We start from the raw sequence: 23821 nt of genomic DNA on the forward strand, positions 1-23821 counted from the left end.
TACTGTTTGAGAGGTAAAGGATACCTCTTGAGGTCAACTGGGTGTGCCCAGAGCACCGTAGCCCTGAAGGGCCCAAGACATCCTGTAACTTGCTCTTGTGCTTCCACCTGCTGGCAAGTGTCTGCAGTGGCACCCAGGCCTCAAGCCCTTCCTCCTGCCCAGGCAGGAGATCTGGGCTCATGAAAGAAGAGCTGGGTGGTCTGGCACTAAGATTTGCAGGCTCCAGGGCTAGAGTGCAAATGGAAGCCCCCAGGTCCCTGTGCAATCAGCCTTGGCCTCTGCTCTCACTGCTAAGGTCCTCACCTGTGTGTTAGGGGCACACACCCTATGACATGCCCCCTGGCCACCCCAATTAACAGCAGTGAGGGTAGATTCAGAAAGTGGCTGGTACAAAAATTCTGGAGGCCCAGAACACTAGGAGCGTGGTCTAGAGGGGACTGTGGGCTCCAAAAGGCACATTCCCTTGGCCCTGTGGAATCCAGGCCTCTTAGGGGACATGACTTAGGGCAACCAACATAGTCCTGGTTTGTCCAGGACTATCCTAGACTTAGCACTGAAAGTCCTGTGCCAGCAAACTAGATGGTTGGTCACCCTGTCGTGGTCTGAGGGGAGCCAAAGCCTCTGCATTACCCCCTGGCTCAGCCTGAGCAACTTGGGCTTAGAGAACCAAACTGGCCTCTAAGGTAGCCTCTGATGGCCAGTAGAGCCTCTCGCGCCATCCCTCTCTCCAGCCCCAAGGCCCCTGCCCCATGCACTCAGTCCACAGGTCGTTTGTGGGTAAAAAGACCTTTGCTCCTTCAAACCAGTCTCCAGGGGCTCTGAGGCCTGAGAGCTTGTCTGTGAAGTTGGGCTGAGGGTAAAGAAGGGGTTGGGGGGAGCTTCTTGTGGAACAACCTCCTCATTGTACAAGGAACTGACGCCTGGAGAAGACCCTTGCCCCAGGCCCCTGAGGGAGACTTAGCTATTGGCAGTTTGTGACAACCCCTTTGCTTTGTTAAGGGCCCCCCATGTGTCTGAGAGCCCCATCCCTGGCTCTAAGGTTGGGGCATGTGGTCCAGCCATAATCTCACAGTGACTGGCTCAGCCTTGAGCATGTGACAAAGTTGGTCCAGTCAGAATGAAGACCTGGGTTTTTATTTTGCAACTAAAGAGATCTAGAACAGGAAACAAATAACCTCCCAGTGTGCGCCTGACCCAGACAGGGAGACAGCGTGCACAGAAGTTTGTAGCTATTTATTGCACTGAAAACACCAAGAATAAAACAGACGCCCCTCCTTTCCCCCCTCCCCCCAATAGCAGAAAGTTTGAGCAGTGGTCATTCAAGTTCACAGCCACATATTTTTTAAAACAGAAAAGAAAAAAAGAAAGAACTGAAACAAAACCCCAAACAAATAGTAACAAAGAAACCAGCACGGGGAGTCTGCCAAACACATCCCCCCAGAGGGTCTTCCCTTGAAGGGAGACAGGAGGCCACGGTCAGGGTTAGTGCCATGGTGGGCAGGAACCGGGGAGAACACTTTCCTGTAAACGTGTTTGCATGCTGGAAATTAGGCCTGGTCTTAGGTCTGGATTTTTTGCATCTACAGGATGTTTGGAAGGAGCACAGAGTTGATTGTCCGGGGGGTTGGGGGGAGGGCGAGCTCTGGGCTACTTTGTCTGCTGTCTCCCCCGCCTGCTGCCTCAGGATTACTCTGGTGCCCTGCGGTCCACACCAGCTGGCTGCCCACCCACAGGCGTGGCCTTCCCAGTGGGGCCATCTCAGCCTGGGGTAGGGACCTGCTTCCACTTCCCTGGTAGTTAGAGAGGGACACAGTGGACAGGAAGTGTGTCAGCAAATGAAAGGCAGGACGTTGGGGTCCTCCAGCTCGGTTTCCTCTAGTGGGAAAATGAGGACCGGAGCAGGGAAAGGACTTGCCCAGGGTCACACAGCAAGTCTGGTCAGGGCTGGGAATGGAATCCTAATAACCGCCAAACCGTGGCTCTTGCCCCACAGTCCACTGCTGATAAGCAGTTGACAGGCACCAAAGAGGAGAATGGGGGCAGGCGAGGGAGGGGACTGGCCAGGCTCAGAACGGAACAGGAATCCAGCCAGTGACTAACCCTGTCAGTTCTACCACCCCATTGGATTCTCTCATCAGCCCTGCAACACAGGCTGAGCAGGACTATTTAAACCCTTTAACTGATGGGGAAACCAAGGCTGAAGAAGGGACCAGACTTGGCCTTGGTAGTTGCAGCATCCCCTGGTGAAGGCCGCACCATTGGCTTGGGGATGACTGGGAGCTGGCAGCTCACAGGGAGGCAGCTTTGCTGCTGGGAGGCTGGGATCACTGGGCCTTACTAGGAAGCCCTCTGGGCCTGGGGCAGGCCAAGTGCCCACCCCTGGGCCTCGGCAGCAGGGTCTCTGCCAAGGATAGAGGCCAGTGATCAACCAGTTTGGAGACCAGGAGGCCTGGGCAGCCTCTTTCCTGGCCTGTAGCCCCAACCTGCCTGCCTCACCTGTCCCCCAGGCAGCAGCAATTGAGAGAAGAGCCCAGCAGACAGCCCTCGATCAGGGAAAATTCAGAAAGGTCTCCATCAAACATCCCATCCGTCCTGCTCCACCCACCACCCAGGACTCCCCAGAGGTTTGGGGGGATCAGTGCCTCCTCTAAAGCCTTGGGGATGTGGCTCTTCCTCCCCTAAAATCCTCCAGAGGGGACAATATCTCATGCTGGCAAAACACGGCCACACAGAGGCCAAAAGCACAGAGAGGCAGCAACATATTTCCGAGTCGGACACTGATAATACAACCTCTATTATTTTTGTCCAAAACACGTAGATTGGTTTTGCTGAGTGATTTTTCTTCTTTTCTGTTTTTTTCAACATACTTACTGCATATAAAGTCATGCAAAGGAAACAGTGCAGACAGTAGGTCCTAGTGGACATGCCAAGGCATTCCACATCAGAGTCAATCCCAGGGAAGAGGGCAAGAGAAAGAAAGAGAAAAGGCGGGCGCGGTGCGAACCCACGGCTGCAGGACGAGGCTTGAAGAGTAGACACTCCGGTGCTCTGCCTGGACCAGCAGACACCGAGGGGCGGCGATGAAGACACATGCTCATGAGCCCACCCCAGGGAGGGGCGGGGACGCTGGGGGTGGCACACAGGAGGCGGGATGAAATCTTGGGAAGCGTGGTAGTGAGAGCCCTGATTTAGGAGGCAAGCAAAGAAAAGTCCAGATATTTCCATCCTGAAAACCTCCCCCACTCTCTCTGCCCTGATTTATTGTTTCTTCTCAGCACTAAAATCTGATTCGGTCCTGAAAAGAACCTCGGGACCAAAATATCAGTGAGGTCCTTCCCACTGGGGCTGTCTACCCGGGCCCTGGGTAACCACTGGTGACAAAGTCCATCTCAGAGGTGACATGAAAAAATAAATAAATAAAGGACTTAGAACAGAAAAAAAAACAAAAACCTACCCCTCTGCCCTCTTCCCATTTCCTTCCCAACCCAACCCTCCTCACAATAATTGAGAGGTCTAGTTATTACATAAACATCCATTAACGTGAAATCCATTTACGAAACACACAGGGGTTGGCTATAAAAGGCATGCGGTCCATAGAAGTGATAACCTAGGCGTTGCTTTCTTTTGCCCCAAAAAGCAATCGGGTTTTCTCCCTCAGATACGATGAAGCTGGAGTTCCCCGGGCCTGCTGGAGGGGTGGAATGGGCAGTTAGTGTCGGAGGTAAACATCAGAGAAGGAAGGAGAGTGGGGGCACCCTGAGAGGATCGCGCTCCCCACACTGAGGGAGAAGTGCCAGGCGGGGGCAGGAGGGCAGGGCAGGATGGCAGAAGAGTGAGGGGGGCCATCTGAGGCAGGAGGCTCCTGGCACCTACCCCTCTCTCCCTGTCTCCCACAGGGGATGTGGGCTCAGGGACTTGGGGGTTCATCTGCCTTTCCCGGGGGGATCCTGGAAGAGGGGAGATCAGGGATCTCCTGACTCTGTCTCTCCTTCCCAGCCCCTGGGTGAACACACAGCTGGGCGTTTTGCAGCCAAGGCAAGTTAGGCCAATGACAGCCAGGTGGGGGGTCCTCAGGGCCAGCACCCGGGGCACCTAGGCCTGAGGCAGCTCCGCCCTGGCTGGGGACAGAGACTGAGAATGACAGGTGGGAGGCAGGGAGATGTGGCCATTTGCTCGGAAGACGAGATGGCTTTTGTGGGTAGGTTTCTCGATGCAGGTATGAAGGTGAGGGTGATGGTGGTGGTAGTGGGGTGACGTGATTGAGGGAATTCCAGCAAAATCCAAGGTGGGAGAACCAGCAGTGACATTCCACGGACGATGAGTGGCTCTCTGCAGTCCAGTGCTCCAGCCTGGTCCTTCAACTGCAAGACACGATATGTGCAGCGGGTAATACGAGTGCATCTGAGGGCGCCCCACTTTCTCCCAGCAACCACCCTGGCCCACCTCCTTAGATGGAGGTAGCTGCCGCCTAAGGGACCTGCCCGGCTCTTCTCCTGGGACCTACAGGCCTAGTCTCCTCCTGTGGTCCTCCCGCCCCCACCCCCTGGCCTCCCTTTAGAGTGTCCTAATGACAGAGGCAGGAAGGAGGGGCTCTTACTGGGGCAGGACAGAGGGCGCCCCAGATCTGTGGAAGTGGACGATCTGCCATTTGCCGTCCCGGCGGTGCCAGACGCGGGTCTCCTCCGACTGGGCCGTGCGGGGGATGCCACCAGCGTCCAGGTACTGTGTGATACGAATGTAGGCGATGCAGGCCGACTCGTCGCCCATCAGGTGGATGTGGGGGTTCAAAATGGTGGTGTGCACAGGCTTGCTGTTCCGGGACCACACTGCAGGCGGGGATGGGAGCGAGCAGAGCAGATGCAACTGAGGGGCCTCCTGCCTCCCTTCCTTCACCCCCCAATCCCAGCAGCATCCCCAGGGGAGGCCCCTCCGCCTGCCTCATTTCCAGAAGAGCAGGCTGTGTGACAGGGCTCAGCCACCTGGGAGCCAGGCAGAACTCCTAGATGACTAGGTCATATCCCAGCTTAGATACAACGGATTTCAGACCCTTTGAAGTCTTCGAGCACAGGGAAATGGAATTTTAGAATCACAGCATCTCAGACACACAGAAAAATAGAACTAAGAGGGTTATAGAATTGTATCAGTTTAGATCAGAGTCTCAAACCCAGATCCCTACAGAGGTCAAGCAAATACATAAACGAGGAGCTGAGCTGGGTATAGGTTGCTAAATGGCAACTGACCATTTGCCTCTGGGTCAAGGACATGATAGGGAGTGGTGGAGACTGTGGTGAGGAACTCGCCACGTCCCATCTACAGAGGGCGCCGTGTACATAGCTTCCCTGCTGGTTGCTATGTGAGTAACTGGGACCCATGTTACCATACTTTCTGACTTTTCAAGAGCATCTAGAAATCTGGGTTTTTATGCAGAAATGTCTTATTTTTATCAGCACCTAATCCAAATTTAAAACATCATGTAGGCCACATAAAACATATGTGCAGTCCAGATATGGCCTGTGTTCTCAACATGTAGAATTATGGAAACTTGGGGAATATTAAGATTGTAGAATCTTAGAATTTTGGAATTGTAAGGATGGTATTTATGGTCATGGGGTGAGGTCATGGAGCTTTCCAGAGTTAGGGAGAAATGCATAATTCTTAAAATCATGATAGAACTGACAAAAGTATCTGACACTTCTTTCTCTATGGGAAATATTAGCCACCACTATTATTGTTATTATTGCCTATTTTGATTCTAGGAACTCTTACTTTTTTCAGCAAGATAGAAAACAAAACAGACAGATGATGACCGAGTGAGGGGCTGGACAGTGGTCACGGGCATCTTGGGCTCCAGAGTGACCCTTATGCTTTTCCTTAGTGTAGCCCAAATGTAAGTCCAAACTCCACAGAGAGCACATGTCTACCCTTGGAGACTCCAGTTCAAGAATCTGTAGTATTAAGAAGCTCCCATCCCTTTCCCCACACTATCTGATTCTGATGCCCAGCCAGGTTTTGAGTCACTGATTACCTGAAAAATCTAAAATGTCTTTTTTTGCCTGGCCAGTGTGGCTCAGTTGGTTGGGTGTCATCTTGTGCACCGAAAGGTCACTGGTTAGATGTGCACCAAAAGGTCACCGGTTAGAGCACATGCCCAGGTTGTGGGTTTAATCCCCAGTTGGGGGCATGCAGAAGGCAGCCGATTGGTGTTTTGTTCTCACATGGATGTTTCTCTCTCTCCCTCTCTCTTTCTTTCTCTCTCTCTCTCTAAAAAAATTTTTTAAAAAAATCAATACAAAATCTTTATAAAGTAAAATGTCTTTTTTTTCCCCCCCAGAAAGCCTCCAATAGTATCCATCCCTAACATTATAATCACACTCTACCCAGGCTTTGGATAAAGGACTCAAAATCACTGAGTTTTAGATACATAGATTAACGGACTTTTACTTTTCTGGGCTTGCAGAGAGAATGTACAGCTTTTTGTGTTGTAGGCTTAGGAGTGACCTCAGAGGTCCAAGGTCACCCAGTGGCTCTCCTCCAAAATGCAAGGAAGCCTCCGTAAGCATCCTCAACAGCATCCAGAGCCGAAGGCATTCAAGACAGTCTAGTTCAATGCATCCATTTAGCAGATCTGGAAACTGAGGTCCAGAGAAGCAATCTGACTTGTTCTAAGCTGGGTCCGTTTCTGAAAGAAATGCAGTAGAACCTAAAAGAAATCAGTCTCTATGTGGGACTGAATTAGAGCAATCTAGAACAATTCTAGAAGGGACAATTCTAGAACGGCCAGGAGCAGGCAGATACTCTGGGCCTTGCTCTCGTGGGTCCTTTGACATCACCAGGTGGTCAAGCCGAGAGCTCAGGGGGCTGCCGCTATGACGGGGAGGACTGCCTGGACCCACACCAAGGGCCAGCACGGGCTTCTCTCTGTGTTCTTTATGCTTTTGCCATCCCTGAGCCCTCAGAGTCAGCCCAGCCTAGTCTCTGCTCTACTCTGTGAAGACTGTGGAGTACACACCAGGGACCGAGCACCCCCAGAGGACAGAGCAGTAGAGAGATGGTCGTGGTGATCAGCCAGGGAGCTCCAGGGTGATGGGGACCATTGGGGGTCCAGCTACCTCTCTTCACATGAGAATTCCATTCCCATTGCTAGCCTTGGAGAATCAGAGTTTGGTTGATCAAGAAAAAAAATGCAACTTCCTTCTTCAGAGCTTTGGGGGTCCTCTTAAGCCCCTGTACCCTATAACATTCAGTCAGATTGGGCGCAGGCAGGAGTGCCCAGCTGATGGCTGCTGAGGTGCGGATGAGAGGGACAGCCCATGGAAGGGAAGGGAGCGGCAGTGAGTCAGGGCTGGGGTCTGCCATCAACTTTCTGGGTTCCTTCAGACAAGTCACTTCCCCTCTCTGGGCCTCAGTTTCCCCTTCTGTGTGATGAAGAGTCGGACTAGATCCTACTTCAGTCACTTAAATACCACCTTTATTTTAACCTACAAGTGCCACTTGTATATTCCATTAAAGTATTTCCTTATATCAATTCACTTTAATTGATATAAATTTATTTTAAAAATTTCTAGCACGAGCATTAGTGAACTAGCAGTATCACAGAACACAATTTTAATCAGTCCAGCAAAAATGAAATGAAGTTACGTAATCCTAGCTCCACACTCCTGCCTGCAAGACATCTGAGCCTGAGACCGCTCTCTTTGATGAAGAGGGAAATTGGAAAGTGTTAAGAGATGTTCAAGACAGACTAGCACCCAACTGAGCCTTTCCCCTCGATGGAGCCAGGCGCATTGAAAGAGAATTTTAAAGGGACCAACTTCCTCACTGTGAGAACCAATGTGGTTTTAAACAGTGCTCACGTGCACTGGAAATCATCTGCTGAAGCCTCAGTGGTACATGCCTTCCCTTTGGAAGGCCCTGGATATGTCACCTCTCAAGGCCTTCCTCCGAGTCCTGAGCTGCACGATCCTAACCTGCACGTGCTTTGGTTCATTCCCGTCTGACCCCTGGCCAAGGTGAGACATGGACACAGGCAGAAAGCATCCGAGGTCAGGCCCAGCCTCAGCCCCCAACAGCCCCTGGTTGCAAAGCTGCCTGGTCTCTCCTGCAGAGGAGAAGCCTGGAAAGGACAGACATGCGGACAGAGACCTGGACAAACAGGCAGGGCACAGCAGTGTGAGCTCGGGGCCTTTCCTCCTCCCCAGATTGCCCACCCAGAGGGAGCACTTGCATAACAACCCACGAGCCAGCTTGTGACCAGTTGGGCAGCTGGGGTGGTCCCAGGTGTCAAGATGACTGTAACTTGGGTGTGTGCCCTTGTGGGAAGGCTTCCTTATCTGTAAAATGGGAATAAGCCCTCCCCAGACCCTTCCTGGGGAGAGTCACAGGCAGGAGAGGGCTGGGAGGGCTTGCCAGGCTTTAATCCCAGGCCCCCACCCTCAGCCACAGGAGGGGCATCTGGCCGTCAGATGGGCCAGGGTTAGGAGGGGGAACGAAGATGGTACCAACCCCTGTCCACACAGGATCTTCCTCTTAGCTGGCTCCTGAGCCGCCCCACAGGCTGTGCCTGTCACCCTGCTGTGCCATCCAGCAGGACACCGAACGAGAGCAGACAACAGGCACCCCAGACAGAAGGAATTGCTCACGGTTTTCAAAATAGAATCGATGGAAGTCCAGGCCCTCGACCAGGTTCCCCAGGGCCTCGGGTTCGAAGGCTGTCATCCCGGGGTCACACATCTTCCTGGGGGGAGGAAGTCAGAGGAAAGAGGGGCTGGGGTGGCCTCTCAGAGCCACCCTCTCATTCGGGGGCCTGGACCCAAGGAAGATGAGCCTGTAAAATTGGAGTAATTGCACCCACCTCACAAGATCAATGAAGCTGATGGATGGGGAAGGGGCTTGGGGACTGTGCAGTGTGGGGCATCACTGACTGGCTGGTGCCATTCAGAACCTGGAGGCTTTGGGTCAGGCCCTGGCTCTCCCATTTGCCCAGCAGGTGGCTTAACTTCTCCAAGCAAGAGCACAATGAATGGCATGCAGAGTGCGCCCTACACAGGTCAGCCTGGAGGCTACTCTCCAAATTGCATCCCATCCTCCCACTCCTGCCCAGGGCAGCAGAGCCCGGGGGGGGGGGGGGGGGGGGGGGTGTCCTGATTTGTCTTCTTGGGAAGGGGACCTTTCCCTTCACATTAAAATGACTTCTGCTCACCAAGAAGGTCTATCCCTAGAGAGGGTATGTTTTGCTACTTTAAACAAAGATGCCCCATGGGTAGCAGCCCCCCTCACTGTGAGCCTGTTCCCTCTTCTGCGAGGTGAGGAAAACAGCACCCACAAAGCAATGCCTGGGAGGAAGGGGCAGGGCGTGGAGCGGCAGGGGAGGCCCTCAGCTGTCTATTTTCAGGGCAGTGCTCCTTTCCAGGTCTCAGTCTTCCGGAGACCCTGACAGCTGGGTTGGGGAAGGGAAAAACTGTCTTCCCCACTCCCAGGTCTCTGTGGCACAACATGGACTCCTGTGACAATGACAATGAAGCCACAGACAGAAAGTACCCCTGGAAAAGAAAAGACCCCAATCTGGGGAGGAACTGGAGACACGTGGAGGAGGGCATCAGGCTCAACATATTCTGAGCTGGACACCATGGTGAGTACAGGGCATTCTGTCCCTGTGCCTCCCAGACTGTCCTGTCAGTGTGACCCCAGGCAACCAGCTTTTCTACTTGGACTTCAATTTCTCCAGGAGGATTAACCAGGGGCTGGGGCTGTGCTCAGACCACATGGGATGCTCAGGACCCTTCCAACAGCAGAATCCTCCAAGGCTGGAGGTCAGAGTTCTGAGCACCATTACAGAAGCCCCTCTCCAGGAGGTCTCTGGGCATCCCTTCTTCTGAAGGAGACCATCTACTCCAACTTCATTGTACACGTAGAGAAACCAAGGCTCATGATATGAAGGGGCTTATCCAGGGTTACACGGGGCCAGACTCAGGGTACCACTGGCCCCAGAGGTCATGGCAGAGGGTCAGACCTAGAGTAAACTACAGATGCCAGAGGAAGGGACATCACAGAGGGACATTACAGAGATGGGAACAGTCTCCAGAAATGGCACTGGGAGTCCTGGGGTCCACAGGAGCCACCTCTCTTTCCCTCCTTCCCTGGCTCTCCCATGGCTGCCTTAACTCTTTCTAGGGCTGGCTGCAAAACCTATTTAACAGCACATTTCCATGCTTTCATGTGATACCCAGTGCACACGCACCTCTGCACACCCCTGTGCACACAATCACAAATGTGCATGCATGGACAAGTGCACACACACACGTACATATAGCCCCAGTCTCACACCTGAGCCTTCCAAAGTCCTGTTCCTCCAGAGATAACCAGTAGATTACTGGGGCTTTGCCACCCATCGCTGCAGAAACCTTCTCACAGTGGCCTGTAGGCCTTTGGGAGACACACTTCAGCTCCTGGGCACAGTGGAAACCAAAAACAGGCTGCCCCAGGAGCAAACCCCAGCCTGGTTGTTCCCATCTCACCTGAACCCAACAGGCAAGGGTCATTCTGCCTTAGTTAGCAGGTTTTGTCCACTGAAAAACATATGTGGGGTCTCCAGGCCCGACTTTGTAAGCCCTGGCCAAGAGATTGAGGCCTCGGCCCCGAATCCTTGCTCCGCCTGGAGCCAGCTGAAGGCGGCCAGACCAGGAAGAGTGTGACCACCAGGGGGCGCCCCAGCTCAGCCTTTGCACACAGCGGCCCCTCCAAGGGCTGGCCCAGGTGTGCAGAGAACATCTTACACCACCTGTTTCCTTTTATGTTATTTTTGTGCACACAGTCTTATACCCCAGAGGATTTAAGGTTCCATTTTGAGGCTCTTTTGCTCACCCTTGCTCACTGGAGGTACACACCCTATGGATGCCTGCCCACTCCTGTCCAGCTGAGGTCAGAGGTCTGAGAAAGGCCAGGGTGAGACCCAGGCCCACACGTCAAGACTAAGGAGGGACCTGCCTCCCTCCCCTCCCCCCAGCTCAACTCCCAAAGAGGCCCACGCTGTGGTGGAGAGCACCCCCTCTTTCCTCGGGGAAGCAAAAGAGCCTTGTAGGAGTTTCTCCTGGGGAACGAGATAGGAGGAGCAGGAGGAGCAGGGCTAAGGTATAGAGAAGCATTTTCAACAGGAAGCTTAATAAAAGCATAAAATCTGAAAGCGAAACAGAACCACGAGTTCATTCTGATTCACAGCACATGCAGAGTGAGTGACTGAGGGTCAGAGATGCGGACCCCCAAATTAGTCATCAGCCCCCCGAACAACAATCCAGGCAGGACATGCAGGATGGGCCCAGCCGACTCACGTGTAGGACTCAAAATCTCCATTGCTTATGGCTTCAATCAGCTGCTCTGTCACTTTTATAATTTCCTGTTTCCGCACTGTAAGGCAGGAGGGGACACAGAAATAGTAGCAATTGTGACAGTAATGAAGCGCCAACTACCATTTCCTGAGTCCTCATCATGTGCCAGACCCTGGACCGGGACCTGAGGGCCTCATATACATTGTCTCATTTATCCTCACAGTAGCCATGACAAGTAGACATCATTACTCCCATTTCACAGAAGAAGAAACTGAGGCCCAGAAAAGTTAAAAGGTATGAAAGTACCCTCAGCTACAAAGGACAGAGCCAGTGTCTTAGCTGGCAGCCTTTGCCTCCAAAAAGCAGCCATGGTGGGCATTCTGATCTTGGGCCTGTTTTGACTCCAAAATACACTTCTCTATCACCTTGCTTTACCCCCTGAATCAAAACAACAACTGTGGCAGTTGTCACTAGCAGCCATAAACCAGGGGCTCCCCCATGGCCCAAACTGGGGCCACTAAGGAAAGTCCCAGGGCTTATTCATCCCTTTAGTCTGGGGGAGCTTTTTGTTCCACTTGGGTGCCTATAGAAATCAGGCACTGAGCTTTCCAGAACTTTCTAGGCATAATGAATCCCAGTTGCTGAGACCTGGCCTTCCCAGCCACCACAGAAATAACACAAACAGCTGCTGTCTTTCTGGTAGAGCGTTAGATGTCACTTTTCTTATTATATGTGTGATGTCTGAGCCCCAGTTTTCCCATCAGTAAAATGGGGACAACATTACCTCTCATTCATTCAAAGCCAAAAGTATCATGGAAAGAACCCAGGCTTCAGTACCAGACAGGCTTCATCTACATTCCAACCCAGGCCCTGGCCGGTGTGGCTCAGTTGGTTGAGTGTCTTTGCGTGCACCCAAAGGTTACCGGTTTCATTCCCGGTCAGGGCACATGCCCGGGTTTCGGTCTCGATGCCCCGTTGGGGGTGTGAGGGAGGCAGCCCATCGATGTTTCACTCTCACATCGATGCTTCTGTCCCTCTCCCTCTCCCTTCCTCTCTCTCTAAAGGTCAATAAAGAAAAAAAATCTCTGAGGCAATTATAGGTAGAAGGACCTTTCATTGTAAGCTGTCCTCTTTTAAAAAATTAAATCAATCAATAAATAACTTCCAACCCAGGCCCTTACAAGGCGTGCAACTGTGGGCCACAAGGCTGTTCCTGGTTTGTCCGATGAGATGACCGTGCTCCCCTCCTGGGGTTGGCGTGAAGGTGGGGTGAAGTGAGCATGAAGCAATCAGACTAAAGCCTGGCACACAGTAGGTACACGGTGTAAGTGCCATCTCCTGCATCCTGAGGGTTGCCACATGTGCTCCTCATAGACACCCTGGGAGCTGCGCGGGGCCAGTTTCCCCCGGCTGACACCTGAGGAGGCTAAGCCTCAGTAACGAAGGAATTCGAAGTCAGGTGTCCTGGCTCCTGGAAGGACAGTCCTACCAGAAGCTTCACATGGGTTCCTGAAGGCACACCCTCCTCCCCTCCTCCCCCAGGCTCAAGCTCAGCTCCTAATCCCTTCAGCCCATTGGAGCAGCCTCAGGCTAGGTAGATGGACTCGTAGCCCATTTCCCAGTCTGGGAATGTGGGAGAGAAATCATGCCTGGCTGAGGCCCTGTCCCTGCCCTTTCCCTCATCACTGCCCATGACACCCCACCTCATCTCATACCAGGAGCTCACCTCAGACCCAAAGGACACGGAGTCACAGAACAGCCAGGCTGGGAGAACCCCTGGAGACCAGGGACTCAGCCTCCTAATCAAACTGTTGGGGAAACGGAGGCCAGGTATAGGGTTGTGACTTGCCCAAGGACACAGAACAGACAGGGTGCAGTTTGGCTCCCAGCTCAGGACCTTTTCCACAGAACCCCGGCACCCCAACACATTCCCTGACACATTGGGCCTGTCTGCTTCTATTCCCCAACTCAAATACTAGTTCCATGGAGGCTGGGCCATGGCTGCCCTTGGCAGCTGGATTCCAGGAGCCTAGAACAGGCCTGCCCTCTTGGGAACTCGTTATTAAATAAATGAGTGCCCCAGGCATTGTGCTGTGTGCTCAGCCTGCAGAATCTTGAAGGCTCACAGCACAACCTCATGTGGCTATCACTTCCACATCAAAGACAAGCAAATTGGAAGTGAGAGAAGTCAGATAGTCTGTACCGGTGGACCAGCTGCCCAGCATTTGCAGTTCCAAAGCCCATCCCACTCTCCCCCGCAGCACATGCCTCTCGGGGCAGGGGCCCCTGCCCAGAACAGCTCCTGGCACATGGTGGGCGCTAAGCAGACACAGCAATTATCATCTTCAATGTCAGTTAACCACTGTGAACGACAAATTATTTTTCTCTTGGCTCCGCTAAGAATCACCAGGGCTGGGAATGAGTCCATCTTAGACCATGAGCTCTGCCAGGTCACTCTGGGGCCTTGCCTGGGCTGGGGCAGAGGTGGCAGGAATGAATGAATGAGTGGATGGCACCAAACCAGGGTCTAGGGCTGCTGTTTTTGCCCTGTTTCCTGGAATTGACCAAGTCTCCTGGTGGCCTCTTTGCCTGGGAGCCCAAGAGCCCAGCCTCCTGGTCAACTCTGCCCTCCTTCATGGAAGCTGGAGACTGAGGATGGAAGAAACCCACCCCTGCCAAGAGACACCACGTTCCAGCCTCTCCCACGTGGGATCAAGGTGATGACCCAGAGCGAGTCCATGTGCTCATGGCAGTCATGGGACCTGTGCCACCTCCCTTGCTGCCTATGTTTGGACTGTAAGAACACTTCCAGCTTGACATTCCGTGAGCCTGTGCTTCATGCCCCATCTCCTGTGGGCTGCTTCTCATGCCAACTCAGAGAGGCTAGCAAAGTGGTCAAAGGCATGGGTTCCAGAGCAGACTCCCTGGATTTGGATCCTATCTCTGCGGGACCCTGGGCAAGGGATTTCCCCATGCCTCAGTTTCCCCATATGTATAGTGGAGCTACTAATAGCACTTACCTTATAGGGTGGATCTGAGGATTATGTAAATTCAGAATATACCAAAAGAAACAGCTGATACTAAGAGCCAGCTACTGTCTAAGCCTTTTATCAGCTTCTTTATGTAATTAATGATGCAATATGTCAAGCACTTAGAGCAGCATCAGGCACTCCACAAATGAGAGCTGTGGTTATTATCACATGCAAGTCTCTAAACTGGAAGTTCCTCCTGAGGATAGTCTCCTTCCCAGCAGCCTAATATGTGACAGTTCCATCGCGGTTGGCATTTGGGGGCTTGCAGCCTACTGGGCAGCCCACTGCACTGTTGGACAGCTCTCACCATTGGTGCCTGCCTCCTTCTTCCGAGTTGAAATCTGTTGCTCTGGAAGCCCCTAGCTATAGTTCTGGTCCCTTTCTGCCTTCTGGGGCCCTGCACTGAGTGCCTGCTCCCCTGGACTTACGCTCTTCCCCCCACCAGTCTTCTCTCCTCAGGGCTGAAGGCCTCCAGGATGTGGTTTGCAGGATCTGACTCAAGTGGGCCGTCTACTCTTCAAAGGCCTCATGAGTGTAAGCACACAATCCCAGGTGTGGCTTGGATATTACACAGTATCAGGTCTGGAGTAGCACTCTCTATCCCCTCCCATTCTGGACACTATACCTCTATTAATGCAGCCCAAGACAGTGCCTAACTTGGCTTTGCCTCTAGCCACTCAGGACACCGATTATGCCAACAGTCAAAGCCTAGTGGGCAGGAATTTCTCTAGCTTCATTCTCTGGAACAAAAGATCTCCACTCCTTAAATATGGAGAAATTCACTCTGGTTCTGGGCCCCTCTCATGCCCTCAGCTATCCCATTGCTATGTGAGGGGTTCATTCAGCAGCTTCCAGGTATTCACTCAGGCAGTGCAGGAGTGCTCCCCTACAGATGGGAAAGCTGAAGCCCCAGAGAGGTTAAGGCACCCTCTCAAGGTCACACAGCATGCCGAGGCTGAGATGGGATCAGCATTCCTGGCTGATATTCCCCAGAATGTCTCTGCCGAGGTTCTGAGGCAGCTCTTCGGGTTGCAGAGGAAATTAATTATTCGTGGAGCTGACCAGGAGGAGGTAGGGGAGTGGGGAGAAAGCCAGGCAGAGCCCGGTGAAATTTGGAGGGTGAGAGGCGTGTGCATGAAGTCTGAGGTGCTCTGAAATATTAATGTCCCTTTCCTTGCTCAGGGGAAAATGTTCCCTGGAGGATGACATTTCTAATTAACTTTAATGTTAGGTCAGAATCCACCCCACCAGCTGCTATTCTCACTTAGGAAGAAGTCTTAACAAATCAACACCAGAAAACGGTTCTCTGGAAGGTTTCCTCTTTCCTGCCAAATATGGGAAAAGCTCCTGGCTGAGCCAGTGTCTCTTCCATCAGACATGGCCTTCTACATGTGGGGAAACTGAGGCAGGGAATGGGTTCTAGTTCTGCCATTAATAACCCAATGTGCCCTTCCTCCACCCTGAGCCTCTGATTTCGTCCTGTAAAAGGGGTTTAGCCCTGGCCAGTGTGGCTCAGTTGGTTGGAGCTTCATCCTGTGCACCAGAAGGTCACAGGTTGGATCCTCGGCAGGGTGTGTGCGGGAGGCAACCACCCAATCTATCTCTCTCACATTGATGTTTTTTTCTCTCTCTCTTTCCCTTCCTCCCTAAATCAGTAAAAATAATTTAAAAAATTTTTAAAATAAAGAAAAAAGGGGGGGCCTAAATGAACCAAATAAATTTCAAGACTTTACAAATTTTCCCATTCTGTTCCTTCTAAAACAGAAAATTATGATTGTAAATGTGGGGCCTCAGGGATGCAGCCCAGAACCATTACCCCAGGTGGAAAATGTTTTTGGCAGCTCATATTTTATATTAATAGTGCATACGAAACTTACATTCTCTTCCAAATATTTCTGTCTGTTTAATATATAAATATTTGCCTTAAAATAATCTTTCGGTAAAATTGATGTTCCAAAAATGGCATGTGGCTTCCTGTTAACCACAAGCTCTCATTAAAAAAAAAAAAAAAATTAAGATTTATTAAACAATTACCATGTGCCAAACACTGTCTAAGCACTTTATATGCAGCCCTCACTTCATCTTTATAGCAGTCCTCTGAGGTTGAAACTATTATCATCACCTTTTTATTGTTAAGGAAACCAAGGCTCAGAGAGGTTGAGTAAGTTGCCCAAGGCCAACCAGCAAATGGACCCCAGTGGAGAAGCACAGAGCTAGCTAGCCGACATGGTCCCTGTCTGCTCTGAGACCAAGATTATGGGGCCATAGTTAGTCTTCTCAAAATTCCAATCTTACCATCAGGACAGCAAGCCTCAAATACGGAGACCGTCATAGAAACGCCATGTCTCAGCCCAACACAAAACTACAGAATGGAAATCCACTGGGGCAGGGCCAGGATGTCGTTAGAGAATCATACTTGAGGGACTTAGATTGCTGACATGACCCTAACATAGAATTCTTCTTTAAGACAAGCATTTTTAAAGGTTGGCACTAGTGCCTACATAGAAAATTGCTCTGCTCTAGTGCCAGGCTATGGCATTAGTGACCCTCTCCCACCTTTCCGCCAGCTGGGACTGACCAGAGAGGGCCATAGACAGGGTGGGGCTAATCTCCCAGGGCATCCTGGCAGAGTCTAGAGGTAGTCATGGCATTTATTGTATCAAAAGTGCCTTGAAGCCTGGCTTACAATTGTGCAGAAATATTTATTACATATTAAAACGCTCTTTTCCCCATCATTGTATTCTTCTAGAGGTGAATTATCTAAACCACTGGAAAATGTCTAAACTGGTATAGCAGTGTTCTCTCCAGGTCAACAGTGTTTTTCTAGGTTTCAGAGACTCCCAGGCATCTCTGACACATGCCCACATGTGAGATCCCTTGCACTCTCTGGTCTCCCTGTCCCAGGGGGATGACAGAACACAGAATGCCACCAACTCATCCAAGGGTTTAGTGTCACTTGAGCAGATGACAACACTCCCTCCTCCCTCCTCTAAGCTCCATGCACACTTTCCACACACCAAGGCCTCCAGAGTGGTGGTTACGAGCCAGGCCCTGGAGCCACACTGCCTGGGTTCAAATCCTGACTCCACCCTTACCAGCTGTGGGACGTGGGACAATGGACTCAACTCCTCTGCTTCCAGGGCTGTAGAATGGGGTTAATGACAGCACCTACCCCATCAGCTTGTTATGAAGCTCAGGTCAATGTGAAGCACTTCCAGTCTAGCCCACAGCGAGCGTCCCATAAAAGGCAGCCAATGTTCCTGTTACTGTCCTGATTATTTCCTCTCTTACTATCCGATCACAATTATCTGGCTGTTCCCTCCTTCGTCCATCTGAGGGCTTCCTGTTAGTGACGCCGCAGTCGCTCCTGCATTCCTGGCTGCTCCCAGGCAGGGTTTCCCATGCTTCCCATACAACTGAACTTTCTGTATTTTTGCTGTCTCTTCCCTAACGATTATGACTTCATGTTTTCAAAATCAGCACCCTTAAAAAAATGCAAAACCGCTTACTTCAAAAGGAAAACGCGTACCACTGTGATACATTTACGACATGAAGATGTTAAATTAGTTTTTTTCTAACACATAGTAAAGTAAATGCATAACCCCTACAATGAGAAAAGTCCAGCTATGTACCACTGGTGTATCCCATGGCAGGAACAGTGTACTCAGTCTGGAAGGAACCAAAGTGAGGTTCTGTGCAGAGCAGCAGGACACAAGGTTGGCACTGGGGCCCTCTCCAGCCAGGGGCTGTCAGGGAAGGGGGCCTGAGGCGGCCTGGGGGCCCAGACGCCAAAGGCAAGGCCCCCCCTACCTTTGGTGTCTTCGTCCTCAATGGTGGTGTTGGTGCTCTCTGAAGATTCCTGCCAGAGAGAACAGGGAGGCGGTGAGGCTGGCCTGGCCAGCAGGAGGAATGCGGCCAGTGGGGGTGCCCCACTGCCTGACACTGTCGCCCAGTTTCTGTAAGTCTCACTGGCTCTGCCATCCGGATGCTCCCCTGAAAGCCCTGTCAGACTCCCGAGCCTAAGGAGGGGAAGGGCCTAGCTAAGCAGGAGGCTGGCGGTGAGGGCGTGGGTGGAGGGATGGATGGATGCAAGGAGAACCCTGGCCTTGCTGGAAGGGCTGGGAGGGGTACCTGCGCCCTTTCTGCTTGAGGGGTCAAAGAGGGGGTGCAGAGGGGCAGAGAGGCACATGGTGGCCACAGAGTGGGGAAGGAATACACACATTGGCAGGAGAGGAAGAGAGAGAGAGAGAGGGAGGCCCAGTGTGAGAGAGCTGGGCTTTTCAGGGGGGAAAAACCACACAATTGAGGGAGACAGCGATGGAATTAGAAGAAGAGGGGCGTGGGCCACCATGCCACCACTGGAACGTTTAGACAGAGGCAGGAACTGGTGGCTCCCCTGCCACCGGCGGGCCCTGTGTTAGCCTTGCTCAAGAAGGGCCTCTACGGCACCCACTACTTTGGCCAAACCAAGCCCCTCCACCCCTCGCCACAACTGGCATAAGCCAAGCCCTGAGATGAGTTCCAGAGCAGAGGGCGGGGAGAAGCGAGAAGCCAAGGGCTGGATGTGGGGTGGGGTCAAATCAACCTTCACACCCGACCGAGTTCTCAGGTCTACTGTCAGGCTGCTGGTCTGGGCCATGGAGTTGGAGGTGTCAACAGAAACACGCCAACAACACGCACACGCAACACACATATTGTCACACGAGGCACACGTACCAAGCACGCCCTGAGCACCCTCTCCCCGCCCCGGGTTCCCAGTGCAGCCTGCAGGAGGGAGGCAGGAGCGAGGGGTCGAGGCCCAGCATTTACCGGCGTTTGAGAGACGGCAGACACTCACCATTAACTGAACGCTGGAACTGGACTTTCTTTTCTGGAAAAACAAGGAGAAGAGATGGGACAGGAAAAGACACAGCGTGAAAACGGCAGGGAGCAGAGAAAACGAATGACAGGGGAAGTTTGGAAGGAGGATGGGCCTCGGGGTCATCCTCTGTGGTCCCTTGCCTACAGGGCATGTGGGCAAGGAGTCAGGGCCACCAGCACCAGCTGACCTGGTGGGACCGGTCTTCTCAGCCTGAAGTTCTGGGGCCTTGTGCACAGCTGCCTGGCTCTCACAGCCCAGTCGCCAAGTTCCAGGTCGAGCCTCCCTTGGACCAGGGCTCCCTCTGCACCAAGCTCTGACGGGGGAAGTCAACCCTGGGTGTCAGATGCCAGTAGCCTAAGGCCTCCAGAATGCAAAGCTCTTGAAGGGTAAAAGGGTGCTCAGCTCTGGGGATGAGGTCCAGCCTCTCCTCCAAGACTCCCCGTGCATCTCTGCTGAAAGGACTCCAAGTGGCATAGTCACTTGGGAAACTTGTCAAAAACACACGTAATCAAGCCCCTTCAAGGAGTTTGGTAACTCACTCTGGGGTGGGACCTGGGGGTCTCTACTTGAAACAATATCTCCAGGAGATTCCAGAGTAGGGCCAGCCTTGGGAACCAGTCCTCTACGTGGCCTTTGAAATTCTGCTTGTGTCCCCAGCTTCCCAGTGACTGACCTAGCCAGCTCCTTTATGCTGAGAGAGAAAGCAAGGCACAGCCAGACACACAGCGGTGCCCAGAATTTGAGACTCTGGGCCCTGCCATTCAGCCTGTTCTAGCTTTGGGGGAGTTTGTAGCTTTCCCTGTATTACTGGCCGTGGAACTAAGGGAAGGAGAGAGAGAGGACAAGGGTAGATTATCTTTTCCTTCTCTCAGGCCTAAGCCAAGAGTCTAAAAGACTCACATTCATAGAGGGTTGCAGGTCAAGACTGACACTTGAATTGAACAGATGAGAAACTGGGGCCCAGAGATGGGCAGTGATCTGCTCGAGGTCTCTCAGTCTCTCAGGCTGCTAGCAGAGCAGAGGCCGGAAACCCTGAGTGCCGCTCTCTCCTCTGTCCAGGCCTCAGGCACCCACAGTCTGGCTGTTCTTCAAAGGCTTATTCTTCCCAGACCATTTACATCTGAGGCCAGAAGGCTGCTCTCCTTGCTCTGCTGGGTGGATGGGGACAGATGAGGGACTTGAGATGCCCTTGGGGTAGGCCTGCCAGGGAGAGGCACAATCTTCTCTGAGGGCCCTCAAGTCTAATTCTGGGCTTTCTTACTCCAAAGCCCAGGAGCCCCTGAGTGCCAGGAGCCTGAGATCTTGTGCTTTCCATCCAGGGCCTCCTCAGACATGGCAGGGGTGGCTCACGGGGCATTTCTAGTGTAAATGCTGCAGCTGGGCAGGACAGCGTGGCTTCCAAAGCCAGCAGTCTGCAGACAGTCCTGCCTCTTCTCTCCTCTCTTCCCCTCTCCGTCTAGAGTCAGCCTCACTCCTGGATGGAGCCAAACCAGGCACAGTGGGAAAGGACAAGCCCTCGCAGCTGGGCTGTCAGCAGAAACCTGAGGAGTGGCCCGGGGGGCCAGGAGGTTCCAGGCAGGACACGAGGAGGGAACATAGAGCAGAGACTGCGTCGGATTCGGACGTACAGTGACAGGATGGGACATGGGGGAGAGAAGTCACAATGGCACGCATGGGACACCAACAGGGGCAGTGAGTGGAGTTGAGGGGTGGGAGCAGTCGGCCCCTCCTCATAGCAGTAGAGGCCTCAGGGTGACTGGGAGAGGGCATCACTTCTTGGTGACAGAAAGACTCAATTTCCCTGAGTCACAAATGATGATGATATTAATCATAACCCTCACTGACTGGCAAGTTCGAGTATAATTTACAAGGGGCTTTCACCAAAAGTAGAGTCACATTTCTTAGAACCACCTGGAAAAAGCATGGTTCTAAGGTTAGCAAGGATGGTAGAAATGAAGTATGGTCAAAATTAGCCTTGAAAAGCCATTAAAGCCCATAAAGTACAGTATTGTGTCATATCTCTAACTCCAATTGACCAGCTGTCCTCCAGAGGTAGGACCAACCCCCACTTCTTCAGTAAAGCCCTAGATGGAATCGGTCGTTAGTCTCTGGAACGATGTTGTAGGAAGAATCTGTATTTCCCCACTTTGGCTGAACATGTGTCATTTAAAAAAGCACTCGATGACTCCGCGATGACTCCACCAGGCCCTGCAAGCCCCATTCTCCCCTTGCACAGATGACAGAAGTGATGACTCAGGTCCCCAAGGGAGGGGACGGTGGGCCTAGACTCAAACCCTTTACTTCTTGACTAGATTCAGTTTTACTCACGGGGAAAATAGGACTGGACCCCCAGAGTGACATTGCAGACAGGGTGCTTTGAATCCCGGGCAAGGCCCCTGGGTGACTTCTTCCAGCTGGCCTTCCCCCTTTGCTACCCCAAGGAAGGGAAGGGGGCTGTGCTACAGAGGGACGGTCAGGGCAGGAATAGCCTCTGAGCTTCTGTTCATCCATACCCAGGCCACCCTGAGAAGTCATTCAGGGTCTGTCTTAGCTGCTGGAAGGAGAGACACTTTCTTCAGCTGCACCCACAGGAAAGCCCTGCAGGGATTAGCTAGAGCCCCACCATGTCATGTCCTTGCCCTGGGATAGTCTCTGACTCCTGGCCTTGCTTGGAAAAGAGCCAGACCAGAGCTTTGTCCCCAGACCCTGTCTGAGAGAGGCCTTGACCTCACACCAGTGGCTCTGAGTTAGCCTTTGCCAGGGCCACACCACAAGCCAAGCAGACGGGGACAACCCTCCCTCTGCCCCCTCCTCCTCCACTGACCTGGGCACACCAGCTGCTCTGGCCTCTGCCCCAATTTTCCCCAGGGAACCCAGCACCCCAGTGTTTACCAACAAGGGCCAGAGAGAGCTCTGGCTGCTCCCAACTGGGCCATCCCCACATCACACATCTCCCCATTACCCCTTCAAATGAGTGGGTTGGGGGAATGACTCCTGAGTAACTCAAAACAAGAGGTGAACCAAAACTCAATTCTGACTCCCATGACAGGATTCGGGAGGTGTGCATGTTAACTTTAGAAAGTGGGTCAGCTTTAGATCTGTGGATTACCAAATATTTTCTTGAGCAAACTTTGTTTCCAAAACAAATCTTAACCTGGAAGTCCAATATATAGACCACTGACCAGCACCTCGTGAGCATGCATTGCACGCCCTGCACCGCGCTAAGTCCCACACACACATGGCCTTGGCTCATTCTCACAAGCAGCCTGCGAGGTAGCATCCCCTTTACCCCCATTGCTTGAATGAGGAAACGCAGGCTCAGGGGATTCAAATAACCAGCCAAGGTCTGCGGCTGCTAAGCCCGCCCAGGCTCTCTCAACCACGGTGCTGGCTGCTACATGGAGCCTTTCTGGTTGAAATGCGCATGGGATGCCCAGAACCCCCCCCCCCTTGTAATCCCTCCCCACCCCATCTGCTGCCAGAGGTGCTGTCCCAGAACCTTTGGGCTCCAAGGACTTCAGTTTGAAAACCACTGACTTTGGCTGATAATCAAATACTTAGATATCCTCAAGCACCCAAGATGAGAAGGGAGAAAGATTAGATAAGGTTTGATTGCTTTTTTTGTTTGTTTTTTTGCTTGTGTGTTTTTGAAACTGAAGTCCTGGAAATCATGGAGTCCATACTCCTCCCACCCCACCCATTGTACCTACAGGAAAGCTCAAACCTGCAGAGGGCTGAAAGCAGAGGGGAGGCCCAAACCCTGGCCTCCAACAGCCAGCCCAGATCCCTCCCATGTAACCATGATAGACCAAAGCCAGCGGCCTGAGACTGTAAATGTCACTACAAATGAAGCCACGAAGCCACCAGCTCACCTGGATGACTGTGTCTGGACAACGTCCCACACCTTCCAGTGTCTTGGGCACAGCCCAGCCCTAGTGCCCTGGAGCCCTGGCCAGGCAGGGCTCTGAGCCCAGAGAAAGGCAGGGTCTCAAGAGAGGAGAACCCACAAGGCAAGCCAGTGGCAGGGAGAAGGGGGCTGCAGAGAGCGGGGACCAGGCCCCAGAGAGCAGAGGGAGAAGAGAGAGGAGGGGGGAGGGGTCAGGGTGGGTGTATGGAAGTAGCTCGGGCATTGGGCATGGGGGGGGGGGGAACAGAGGGCAGGCCTAGGTTGGGGGCTGGAGGGGATGCTTAGCACTGAACCAGCAAGCCTTGATGGGGAGGGAGTACCTCTGAGCCTCAAAGAGGAGAGGAATGGTTATCCATCCTTCATAGGCTTTGTGGGTTGGACTGGGGTATATTTTGGGTGAGGGGCCCGTTCCATCCAGCCCACACTCGGGAAAGATGAGGTCACCCCCCAGGCTCAGCTCTATTCTTTCTTTGTACCCCCTGCTCATCAGTCCTCCAGCTCCAGAGAACCCCAGAAACCTCCTTCAGACCTGCCCCTTTCCTTGTGCCCCCTCCAACCCAAAGCCATCTGCATCTCCCACCAGTTTTCAAGCCTCCCCCCTCCCCCACCTACTCCCACCCCCAATCCTGGTGAGGAGGTGGGCACCAAGCCCAGGTCTCTGGGTCTGGGGATGGTCCTGCTGCAGGAGTGACTGCGTCTG

At 52.7% G+C, this 23821-nt stretch overlaps 2 protein-coding genes across 3 annotated transcripts in view; both read right to left on the reverse strand.

The window, feature by feature from the left end:
* CD74 (CD74 molecule) overlaps positions 1–23821 on the reverse strand; it is a 196615-nt gene that overhangs the window by 29370 nt on the left and 143424 nt on the right. The window lies entirely within an intron of this gene.
* Positions 1114–23821, reverse strand: part of CAMK2A (calcium/calmodulin dependent protein kinase II alpha) — a 60658-nt gene continuing 37950 nt past the window's right edge. Inside the window, exons 14-19 of one of the 2 annotated variants that reach the window (XM_081136171.1) lie at positions 19191–19223; positions 18164–18212; positions 11325–11400; positions 8640–8734; positions 4598–4826; positions 1114–4361 (exon numbers count right to left, since the gene is read on the reverse strand). In XM_081136171.1, coding sequence (XP_080992297.1) covers positions 4358–4361; positions 4598–4826; positions 8640–8734; positions 11325–11400; positions 18164–18212; positions 19191–19223 — 486 coding nt within the window. In that variant the 3' untranslated portion in view covers positions 1114–4357. The remainder of the gene's footprint in view (positions 4362–4597; positions 4827–8639; positions 8735–11324; positions 11401–18163; positions 18213–19190; positions 19224–23821) is intronic. The other variant, XM_081136172.1, reaches the window with a different exon arrangement.

The sequence above is a fragment of the Miniopterus schreibersii genome, assembly GCF_964146895.1.
Source record: "Miniopterus schreibersii genome assembly, chromosome: 4".
In the NCBI taxonomy this organism is placed as follows: domain Eukaryota; kingdom Metazoa; phylum Chordata; class Mammalia; order Chiroptera; family Miniopteridae; genus Miniopterus; species Miniopterus schreibersii.